This window comes from Rutidosis leptorrhynchoides, chromosome 5, assembly GCF_046630445.1.
Source record: "Rutidosis leptorrhynchoides isolate AG116_Rl617_1_P2 chromosome 5, CSIRO_AGI_Rlap_v1, whole genome shotgun sequence".
Taxonomy (NCBI): domain Eukaryota; kingdom Viridiplantae; phylum Streptophyta; class Magnoliopsida; order Asterales; family Asteraceae; genus Rutidosis; species Rutidosis leptorrhynchoides.
This window is the reverse complement of record NC_092337.1, coordinates 456,467,284-456,479,589: the sequence shown is the minus strand read 5'-3', so window position 1 is coordinate 456,479,589 and position 12,306 is coordinate 456,467,284. Positions and strand designations below refer to the sequence as shown.

Below are 12,306 nucleotides of genomic sequence, written 5' to 3'. Positions count from 1 at the left end.
CATTTGGGTCGAATTTGCACTAAGTGTCAAATTGGGTTGGTTTGTAAATCCAATCTAAGTGTGTTGTTGAATTTGTGATAATGGAATAGGTACTTTCCATTGGCGAGGTGCGGATTACTTGGAAGCATTCATTAAGGCGACAAGGTGAGTGTTAATATCCTATGTGCATATGTATATGTAGGATGGGTGCGGGTCGGGTGAAGTGGTTCTCGGTTATAGAGCTCACTTCACATATAGGTGGATTTGATGGACTTGCGTTTAGATCCAATTGGCACGGTTGTGCGTTTTGGTTGACCTCCTTTTGGCGAGGTGTACACTTGTGTGTACGTTATCACATGTATTGTGATGTGGTTGTGGATAACCCCGATGTGGTGGATTTTATAATCCCGTGACCGTGGGTTTGAGTTGGAGAAGTGAATCGCGTGTAGTTCGGATTCACGATGACGCGTGTAGTTCGGTCATCTTATCAAAATGAATCTCGTGTAGTTCGGATTCATGGTGACTCGTGTAGTTCGGTCATCTTATTGAGGTAGTAATCTCGTGTGGTTTCGGATTACTAAGGCTCGTGTAGTTCGGCCAACCTCGATGTTGTGAAGATAGTAATCTCGTGTGGTTTCGGATTACTAAGGCTCGTGTAGTTCGGCCAATCTTCATTGTGGTATTTGGTTCTCGGTATTGGGTTAAGGTGTTAACCTTGTTCGTTTATATTGTTATATATTAATGTATTGTTGTGTTGTAGCTAACCCTCCGGGTGTAGCTATTTGGCGTGGTTCACATCGTCGTTGGTGAACTTATAATTGTTGTTGTATCTTTAGCTCGTTGCTTAGAGATCGTATGGTATGCTTAATGTAGTGCCTTATATATGGATGCTTCGGTATGCGGTATTTGTTATTTCGTGGCGTGTCCATTTTATGCATATATATGTATGTAGTATATTATCATTCACTAAGCATTAGCTTACCCTCTCGTTGTTGACATTTTTATAGATTGCATGGATGCGGTGGCTCGGGTAAACGGGGACTAGTGGACTCGCATAGTTGCTTTAGAAGATCTTGCTTTTGGATTGATTAGGATTGGGTAGCGTATCCCCAATCGCCATGCTCGGTCTTTATTTTGTGTTAAAAATCATGTGGTCGAAACTTGTATTTAGTACGAAAGTCGTAAAACGGCCGATGTGGGCCCGGTCTCGTAAAACTCATTTTATTATTGGAACGTGTTAGTTTTAACTAATATAAATTGTTGTGAAAAGTGTTTGGTCTAAAAGTGTCGGGAAGTCGAAGATCTTTTCGCGAAAAATGGACATTTTGATCAGAACTGTCACAGGCCTTGTGCGCGCCGCGCACAGGCAGTGGTGCGCGCCGCGCACCCTTCTGTCCAGTTTAATTTTTTTTTATTCCGCGTTTTTGGTTGGTTAACGGGTTGGGATGTTACAGCCCTTTAATGCTTCGTGATAAAAAAATCTATTTTGGTCCCAAGCCCTTTAAAATTTTCGATGAATGGCTCAAAAAAGAGGGGGTGGATCAAGTGGTTCAAGGTGCATGGGAAAAAAGTGTTGTGAATTCTAGTGTGGATTGTCGTTTTAGAGATCGCCTTAAAAATGTGAAGAACGACTTATAATTTTGGAGCAAAAAAGAATTCGGGAATCTCGAGGAAGAAATAACGGTACTTAAAGGCGAAGCAAATAGTCTCGAATTACTTGCCGAAACTGGAACTATTAGTGAGGTGGATCGTATGCGTTGGTTAATAGTGCGCAAAAATTGGTTGGAGAAAGAAAGAGCAAAATCGAATATGCTAAAGCAAAAGGTGCGTATTAGATGGATTCTTGAGGGAGACGAGAACTCCAAGTTTTTCCACTCCTCGATTCGTAGGCGGTACAACAAAAGTAATCTTCGAAGTTTATATATAAGTGGGACGTGGAACGAGGACCCGATTGTTACAAAAAAGGAGGTGTTGGATCATTACCGGGCTCGATTCGGTCCACCAAACCCTTTTAGACCTTCACTGTCGTCACTTCAGCCCAACAATCCAAATGGGCCTGCATATGTTATACCTCAACAGTCCGATCCTCTTGAGCCCAGATCCGATATTGGGCCTTCAGTAGCAACAGTCCACACGTCTGTTGGTAACAGTGGGCCTGTTCACCGGGCTTCTCCAACAACTGTTGAGCAGCCTCCTTCGTTGGGCCAGGAACACTTTGGGCAGCAACAGTCCTCCTCTTCTCAAGGGGGGTTGGCAAGGTTACTAGAATACCAAGCAAGTAAACTTGAGGTTAGTTTTTGTGAAAATGAAATATGGGAAGCGGTTAAAAATTGTGGTAGTTCAAAGACTCCGGGTCCGGATGGTTTTAACCTTGGTTTCTACAATAAATATTGGAGCACTATTAAGTTGGATCTTATGAAGGCTGTCAACAAATTTTGGAAAAATGGCGAAATTTCAAAGGGTTGCAATGCGTCATTCGTCACCCTTGTTCCAAAAAAGGTTGACCCGATTGGTTTATATGACTTCCGCCCAATTAGTTTGATTGGAAGCTACTATAAGATTATTGCGAAAATTCTTGCCAATAGACTTAAAAAGGTAATCCCTAATTTGGTCGGGTTTGAACAAAGTGCGTTTATTAAAGGAAGAAATATTATTGATGGTGCACTCGTAGCAAATGAGACTCTCTCGTATTTAAAACAAAAACGTCTTAAAAGTCTTATCTTCAAAGTAGATTTTGAGAAAGCATTTGATTGCTTGAATTGGGATTTTTTGTCGGAAGTAATGGAAATTATGGGCTTCGGTATCAAATGGAGAAAGTGGATTATTTCATGCCTCAAGTCGGCTTCTATCTCGGTTCTTGTAAATGGTTCCCCAACTAGTGAATTTTCGCTTGAAAGAGGGGTTAGACAAGGTGACCCGCTTTCCCCCTTTCTTTTCATCTTGGCGGCGGAAGGTCTAAATGTTCTTACAAAGAATGCGGTGGCAAATAAGTCCTTCTTGGGGGTGGAAGTCGGGTTTGACAAAATCACAATTTCACACCTACAATATGCGGATGACACAATCTTCTTCGGGTCTTGGAGTGTAGAAAATTTTCGAAACCTTTTGAAACTCCTTAAATGTTTCGAGCTTACTTCGGGTCTTAAAGTAAATTATCACAAGAGTAGTCTTATCGGTATTGAGGTGGAGAATTGTGTTGTTGAGGGTTTGGCAAATTCATTTGGGTGTAAGGTGGGTTCAATTCCGTTTATTTACCTTGGTCTCCCCGTCGGTGGTAATATTAAAAGAATTGAAACTTGGAAACCGGTTATCGATAAATTTGAGAAACGTCTTTCGGATTGGAGAGCTAGATAGGTGTCATTTGGTGGGCTTTTGACTCTTGTTAAGTCGGTGTTGAATAGTCTTCCGTTGTACTACTTCTCGCTCTTCCGTGCCCCGCCATGTGTGATTAAAAATTTTGAGTATGTAAGGCGTTCTTTTTTTTTTGGGCGGGTCGGGGGGAAATAAACCAAAAATTCCATGGGTAAAATGGGATGTTACCCAATTACCTTATGGGGAGGGTGGGTTAAACTTGGGTACTTTAAAAGGTAAAAACATGACCTTGATTGGCAAGTGGTGGTGGAGGTTTAAAACCGAAACCACCTCCTTGTGGGTCAGGTCATTTCGAGTATTTATGGTCCTTCGGGTGGGCTTCTTGTTGACGACCCTTTCCATATCGACTCTTACAAGTCGGTATGGATTGATATTTTAAAAAACGGTAATAACATTTGTGAGATTAGTATTCCTTTTTGAAATTTGTTTGCTAAAGTTCTAGGTGATGGTGGATCTACTTCTTTTGGAATAACCCTTGGATTGAGAACGATGTTTTAAAAGACAAGTTCAAACGGCTTTGGAGACTTGATACGGATGCTAGTGCTTTGGTCAAAGATCGTGTCATTTGGAACGGTTCAAATTGGGTGGGTAATTGGTCTTGGGTTCGAGAGCCGTTCGGACGTGCGGGGGGAGAGCTACAAAGTTTATCCGAATTGATCAAAGATGTGGTGTGGTGGACACCGAGTAGTAATGGGGTCTTCACAACAAGTGGTCTTGCTACTTTGATTAACTCGCGACTTCTCACGTCAAGCAACACGAATGGTGAGACGCTTCACAACAATCTTGTCCCCAAAAAAGTGGAGGTTTTCGTGTAGAGAGCAAAGAAACTACGACTTCCTGTTCTTGTGGAGCTCGATAAAAGAGGGATTGATCTTAATTCAGTTCGTTGCCCTTTATGTGATGACGACATTGAAACGGTAAATCACTCTCTAATCCATTGTAAGCATGCTTTTGATGTTTGGTTCAAAATTTTCGATTGGTGGGGAAGGGATGGGATTTCTTTTATCAATGTGGGGGACTTGTTCATGGACTCGGGTCAAGCTGCTTCAATGGTGGGGAAAGTTATTTGGCAAGCGGTGGTGTGGACATGTGCGTACTTAATTTGGAAAAACCGTAACCAAAAGGTTTTTTCTAATAAATGTTGGAACACTCCGGTCGCCTTAAATGAAATCCAAGTTACAAGCTTCGATTGGATCGCGAAAAGATGCAAAGGAAAAGTTATCGACTGTCACAACTGGATACATAACCCTCAAAACCTTATTGTTTGAAGCTAGTTATTAGACGTTGCGTTTCCTACTGTCAATAATTTGTCTAGTAGGTTATCGAATTTAATGTGATCAAATTCATTGAGTTTAGGTGACCATGTGTAGCGTCTGATGTTTTAGGCTTTTTTATTTTGAGTTTCATGGCCACTGTAATGTATTTTTGTCTATATGAAATAAATTGCCTTTAAAAAAAAAAACGAGGTCGTTTTCAAAACGAAAACTGTAGGATTAATGTGCAAGGTACAACATATAATTATATGGCTAAATTCGTTTGAGCCTTCGGGGTCACACACATATACACCTAGACGTCAAATGCAATATATATATATATATATATATATATATATATATATATATATATATATATATATATATATATTAATCAAGTAATGGAACAAACTAATACACTTAGTTTGAGTTAATTAGTTTACTGAATAATTAACTAATTATTAATAATGAGGATTTTGAAATCTGATTTTAAAAAGTTATATGTATACTATATTTAGTTTAGTGGAGGAAATCATTCCCACCTATCAAGTATATTATTATATCTTTGGTATGTGGTTTTACAACTCGAAAGAGCAGAACACAAAAGTGAGTTTGATTAAAAAATAAAATAAAATTTCCACCACATATTGTTTCCACTACATAGTGCTAACTTGGTTCTTTAAGTTATATAAGACAACCAAACTTGGTTGAGAGTTTAGCAGTTGATAGGAATAAGAGTCAGAAAATTTTGGTGAAATCTCAAGCTAAGAAAACCAAAACGAAACGTATACATATCATTGTCTATTGTTTTATTATAATAATTTGATTATTATAATAAGTTACTTGGGTTTGGACTAGCATCCATTGACGGTCGTTTGAAGTGTAGTGTGGACTATCCAAAGTGACGATCATACTTTTGATCGTAAGTTTCTCTCCTACAATCCGTTTCTTCAGGAAAGGTATATCGTTTACTCACTTTGTGAATTTATATATTTTGACAATTATTAGTGGTGTAATTGGATCTTGTTGGAACCGTCAATCGTGTGTATGTTTTGTAATAATAAGTTTATTTTATCGTTCCGCTGCGTTAATTTGATTTGAAAGTACACACGGTTTTCCATCTGTGGTATCCGAGCCGCTTTTACACCATTTTAATTGTCACGTAATTTTCTCAGATCTAGTTTTGTGAGATGGTAAAAAGTAAAAACTTTTTTTTTTTTTTTTTTTACAATTTCAACATGTTTGTTTTAAATTAAATCTCATGACGCACAAATAAGATCTGAAAAATATCACTGTTATAAATTTTGAATTTATTTATTATGGCTTGAATAATTGTTGTTTATTTCATTTCATGGTTGTACACATGCATTGTAACCATGGACAAGCCATATGTAGTTTTTAATAATGTAGTTATTAGAATTGTGATTGCACACATAGCCCATAATGCCCCGGCCTATGTATGATTGTTGTGATTGTTGATTACAGCAATATTGTGTCATGTTGATTATTTGTATTATAAGGCCATTTTGAAGCCAAAATTGTATTATATTTATTTTCCATTTTCATAGTATTGTATTTAAGTTTATTTCAATTTGTAAAAGTACTAGTTTAGTTGTATTTTCAAATTTAAATAAATGTAACAAGATGAAGATTGAAGATAAAATACAACATGCTTTTGGCTTAGAAGATGGCGAACAGGTCAAGTTGACAACAATGGCGTTTGTCAAGTTTTCACTTGATTCTTGAATCAAGTGGGAGCTACGATATTACCCTTAGTTTGACCTCTTGATCCCATGTCGGCTCATGGGATCAAGCATAGGATTTTTGGGCTAGGCTATGTGTGTGTGATGCATGGTATGGTTGTGTTTTATTTTTACGCATTTATATTTAATTGTTGATTATAATATATGCTAAATGTTTTTTGATGAAAACATCAAATAAAACTAGTAACGAGTTTCAAAGGTTAAAATTGATGATTTTAAAAAGTTAAACTCTAACGAGTTTAAAGTTAAATATTTTTTGAAACTCAAATAATATATATGAGCAACATCTTTTAAAAATGTTTTAAAATGATACACAGTGTGTATTTGTTATTTTTTTTTATATAAAATAAAATAACAAACTTGACGCATAAACACGATCGACATATATAAAATTGGTTAAAATGTTTTTTTAACAAATTGTAGCGAATCTTGTGTGCATGCATTATTCGTTAACACAAACATTTTTAAAATACCCGTCAAATTTAAGTCATGCCATCCAATGAGCTTGCAAACACTCCTCGTTATTTTTTAATTACGGTGAGACCTAATCGAATTATAGCCACGAGGTGAATTTTTAGTTACGAGTGAGACTAGGCTGAATTTCCACTGTTTCCAAATTGGACGACTTAATCGTATTCACGGTGAGACCTGAGATTGAGGCAAGGATGGGACAAACATGCCATTAGATAATAGTGGTTTGTTAGACTACACATATCTCAGGGTCCCATAAAGATCTAAGAGTTGCATCTGTGATGCAATTGGTACTCGCTACCTACCAGTAGACTCTATAACTGCTAGCTGATCAACAGATGTAGTTATGGAACCTCTATGTGGATCTTAGGCTTTCGTAAATTAATTGTTTTTAAATATATTAAAACTTGGGTAATTAATTTATTAAAGTACAATATCGAAAATACTAAAATTGAATCTTGTTCTCTTGTAGATGTCAAACAATCAAAACGTAAACCAAATCAACCTCCGTTCTTTGTTGGAGAAGGAGAAACTTAATGGTTCAAACTTTCTCGATTGGCACCGCAACCTGAGAATTGTTCTCAAATTTGAAGGGAAGTTGAACAAAATTGAAGAACCCTTACCCGAAGCTCCTCCTGAGACAGCTACTGCTGCTCAAAAGAATGCTTATCAGAAGTTGTTTGATGAGCAAGAGAAGATAGCTTTAATCATGCTTGCTAGTATGACTTCTGACCTCCAAAAGGAAATGGAAGATCATACAGCATATGATATGATGACTGAGCTGAAAAATATGTTTCAGAAACAGGCTAGTCAAGAGTTATATGAAACTTATAAGCTTCTTCAAACATGCAAAATGGAGGAGGGTCAATCAGTGAGTTCTCATGTCTTAAAAATGAAAAGCTACATTGACCGATTGGAAAAACTTGGAACTACCTTGCCGCCTAACTTGGCCGTGAACACGGTTTTGGTTTCACTACCAAAATCATATCACCAATTTGTGATGAATTACAATATGCAAGGTTGGGAGAAATCTCTGGCAGAGGTGCACTCGATGCTCAAAACTGCTGAACAGGATATTCCATATAAGGTTTCCAATCCAGGTGTCCTTATGATTAGGGAAGGTAGAGTGAGAAAGAATAAGCCAAAAACTTGGGGAAAAGGAAAAGGCAAGTCAATTGCTAAGAAAAAGATTTCACCACCTCCCAAGAAAGAAAACCCAGCGAAAGACGCCGAATGTTTCCACTGTGGAAAAGTTGGCCACTGGAGGAGGAACTGTCCTTCCTACCTATCTGAGTTGAGAAAAGGCAAAGCTGGCCAGACTAGCAAATCAGGTATATTTCATATACAGTTATATACTTTTTCTAGTGATTCCTGGATTTTTGATACTGGTTGTGGTACTCACATCTGTAACAATATGCAGGGAATGAGAAGAAGTAAGAGACTGAAGAACAACACACTAGACTTAAGAGTGGGCAATGGGGCTCGAGCTGCAGTCGAAGCTATTGGCACCTATGAGCTTACTCTACCTAGTGGTCTTATTGTTTTGTTGGAACAATGTCATTATGCTCCTAGTATTACGAGCAATGTAATTTCAGTTTCTCTTTTGAAAAATGTTGGTTTTGAACTTACATTTATGCACTTTGGTATTTCAGTTTCTAAGAATAATGTATTTTATTTTAATGCTATTCCACGTGATGGTATTTTTGAAATTGATATGCATGGTGTAATTTTAAATAATAATTCTGTATATACATGTACTGCCAAACGAGTCAAGAAAGACTTGAATAATACCTATCTATGGCATTGTCGTCTTGGTCATATAAACAAACAACGCATTTCAAAACTCCAATCTGATGGGATTTTGGAATCAACTGGCTCTGAGTCATTTGATGTATGCGAGTCATGTTTATGTGGAAAGATGACAAAGGCTCCTTTCTCCGGTTTAGGTGAAAGAGCTAAAGATCTTTTAGGACTAATACATACTGATGTATGTGGCCCTTTTAGAACTATGTCTAGAAATGGTGAAACATACTTCGTTACATTTACTGATGATTATAGTAGATATGGTTATGTTTACTTGCTGAAACATAAACATGAAGTTTTTGAAACGTTCAAAATCTTCCAAAATGAAGTAGAGAATCAACTTGGAAAGACCATTAAAGCCCTTCGTTCTGATCGGGGAGGGGAATATATGAGTCAAGAGTTTTTGGACCACCTGAAGAATTGTGAGATTGTCTCACAATTCACTCCACCTTATACACCACAGCACAATGGTGTGTCGGAGCGGAGGAATCGAACTTTACTTGATATGGTTCGATCTATGATGAGTCTAACTACTCTACCGATGTCTTTTTGGGGTTATGCATTAGAGTCTGCTGCACGCATACTCAATATGGTTCCAACCAAGAAGGTAGATAAGACACCATATGAGTTATGGCATGGAAAGAGTCCTAAGTTGTCTTATTTGAAAGTCTGGGGTTGTGAAGCGTATGTGAAACGTGACACTTCAAACAAGTTAGAACCCAGAGGTATCAAATGTCACTTTGTGGGATACCCAAAGGAAACAATGGATTACTACTTTTACTACCAAGCTGAAAACAAAGTGTTTACTGCTCGGTTTGCTGAATTCTTTGAAAGAGATCTTCTCTTACAAGAAGTCAGTGGGAGTAAAGTAGATCTTGAAGAAATTCAAGAATCACAAGGTAACATACCTTTTGAAGGCACTAGTTATCCACATGTTGAAGCTGAGCACATTGTTGATGAGCCAGAACGTGTTGCACCTATAATTCGTAGATCTAGTAGAACTCCTCATCGACCTGAGAAGTTAAATCTTCTGATTAATTCAGATGAATCTCATCTAGGGGATTATGATGAACCCTCTAGCTACTGTGAGGCCATATCAGGTTTAGAATCTGAAAAATGGGGAGATGCTATGAATACAGAGATGCAGTCCATGAAAGAAAATCAAGTATGGGACTTGATTGATCTTCCACCCAATTGTAAACCAGTTGGGTGTAAATGGGTCTACAAGAAGAAAGCTGACATGGATGGTAATGTAAACACTTTTAAGGCTCGATTGGTGGCAAAAGGTTATACTCAAACTCAAGGAATTGATTATGAGGAAACTTATTCACCAGTCGCGAGCATTAAGTCAATTAGGATACTTATTGCCATAGCAGCTTTTCATAATTATGAAATATGGCAAATGGATGTGAAAACCGCTTTCCTAAATGGCGACCTAAGTGAGGACGTATATATGGTTCAGCCGGAAGGGTTTGTAAATCCAAAGCATCCTAATAAAGTATGCAAGCTTCTAAAATCCATTTATGGATTAAAGCAAGCATCCAGGAGCTGGAATCTTAAGTTTGATTAGAAAATCAAAGAGTTTGGTTTTTCTCAAAACCAAGATGAGCCCTGTGTTTACATTAGAGCTAGTGGGAGCAAAGTTGTCTTCTTGATCTTGTATGTTGATGACATACTACTTATTGGAAATGGCATTCCAACTTTGCAAGATGTCAAATCTTGGCTTGGAAAATGTTTTGCCATGAAAGATCTTGGAGAAGCTAAGTATATTTTAGGAATCAGGATCTATAGAAATAGATCCAAAAGGCTTATTGGTTTGAGTCAAAGTACATACATTGACAAAATCTTACGAAGATTTAACATGCAAAACTCCAAGCGCGGAGCATTGCCCATGCAAAAGGGCATAACCTTGAGCAAGTCTCAAAGTCCTATCACACCTGATGAGATAAGACGAATGAAATGTGTTCCTTATGCTTCGGCTATAGGATCCATTATGTATGCTATGTTATGTACTAGACCTGATGTCTCGTTAGCTTTGAGTTTGACGAGTCGTTATCAACAGAATCCAGGTGAAGAACATTGGATTGCTGTTAAGAGCATTCTTAAGTATTTGCGGAGAACTAAAGATATGTTCTTGGTTTACGGTGGTTTGGAAGAAGAGTTGAGTATTAGATGTTATACAGATGCTAGCTTCCAAACTGATCGAGATGATTCCCGATCCCAGTCAGGGTATGTCTTTGTCATGAATGGCGGGGCAGTTGATTGGAGAAGCTCAAAGCAGACCACAGTTGCACAGTCTACAACGGAAGCAGAATACATTGCTGCCTCAAAAGCTGCTCAAGAAGCTGTCTGGATTAGGAAGTTTATTGCTGAACTCGGAGTAGTTCCCAGCATTGAATCCCCTATGGAAATGTACTGTGATAATTCAAGTGCTATTATACTTGCGAAAGAATCACGTGTACGTAAAGGTAGCAGACACATTCTTCGAAAGTTTGACTACATTCAAGAAGTCGTTGAGAGGAATGATATTAGTATTCTTAAGGTTCATACAGATGATAATGTGGCTGACCCGTTCACGAAGCCCATGACACACAACAAGCATGATGATCATGCTAGTAGTATTGGACTTCGTTATGCTGCTGATCTTTTTAATTTGTAATTTAGTATTTGGATATTTTTGGAACATTAAACAGTTTTATCATAATGAATTGATATATTGATGTTATGATCATTTTCATTTATATCACTATGTTCTATATTAGCATGTTTAATCCATGAGTAATATATATATATATATATATATATATATATATATATATATATATATATATATATATATATATATATATATATATATATATATATATAATCAAGTAATGGAACAAACTAATACACTTAGTTTGAGTTAATTAGTTTACTGAATAATTAACTAATTATTAATAATGAGGATTTTGAAATCTGATTTTAAAAAGTTATATGTATACTATATTTAGTTTAGTGGAGGAAATCATTCCCACCTATCAAGTATATTATTATATCTTTGGTATGTGGTTTTACAACTCGAAAGAGCAGAACACAAAAGTGAGTTTGATTAAAAAATAAAATAAAATTTCCACCACATATTGTTTCCACTACATAGTGCTAACTTGGTTCTTTAAGTTATATAAGACAACCAAACTTGGTTGAGAGTTTAGCAGTTGATAGGAATAAGAGTCAGAAAATTTTGGTGAAATCTCAAACTAAGAAAACCAAAACGAAACGTATACATATCATTGTCTATTGTTTTATTATAATAATTTGATTATTATAATAAGTTACTTGGGTTTGGACTAGCATCCATTGACGGTCGTTTGAAGTGTAGTGTGGACTATCCAAAGTGACGATCATACTTTTGATCGTAAGTTTCTCTCCTACAATCCGTTTCTTCAGGAAAGGTATATCGTTTACTCACTTTGTGAATTTATATATTTTGACAATTATTAGTGGTGTAATTGGATCTTGTTGGAACCGTCAATCGTGTGTATGTTTTGTAATAATAAGTTTATTTTATCGTTCCGCTGCGTTAATTTGATTTGAAAGTACACACGGTTTTCCATCAAAAACGCCCTCAACAGAGAATACAAATAGACGGGAAAAACTGATAAGCTCGCATTTAGAAAACGACCAAC

The 12,306-nt window shown here is 37.0% G+C and overlaps 1 protein-coding gene across 1 annotated transcript; it reads left to right on the top strand.

The window, feature by feature from the left end:
- Positions 1-5,460: 5,460 nt before the first annotated feature.
- Positions 5,461-8,469, top strand: LOC139847149 (uncharacterized). The gene is made up of 3 exons (XM_071836767.1): positions 5,461-5,560; positions 7,308-8,166; positions 8,256-8,469. The coding sequence occupies exons 2-3, from the start codon at positions 7,308-7,310 to the stop codon at positions 8,270-8,272; spliced, it is 876 nt and encodes a 291-aa protein (XP_071692868.1). The 5' UTR covers positions 5,461-5,560; the 3' UTR covers positions 8,273-8,469.
- Positions 8,470-12,306: the final 3,837 nt, after the last annotated feature.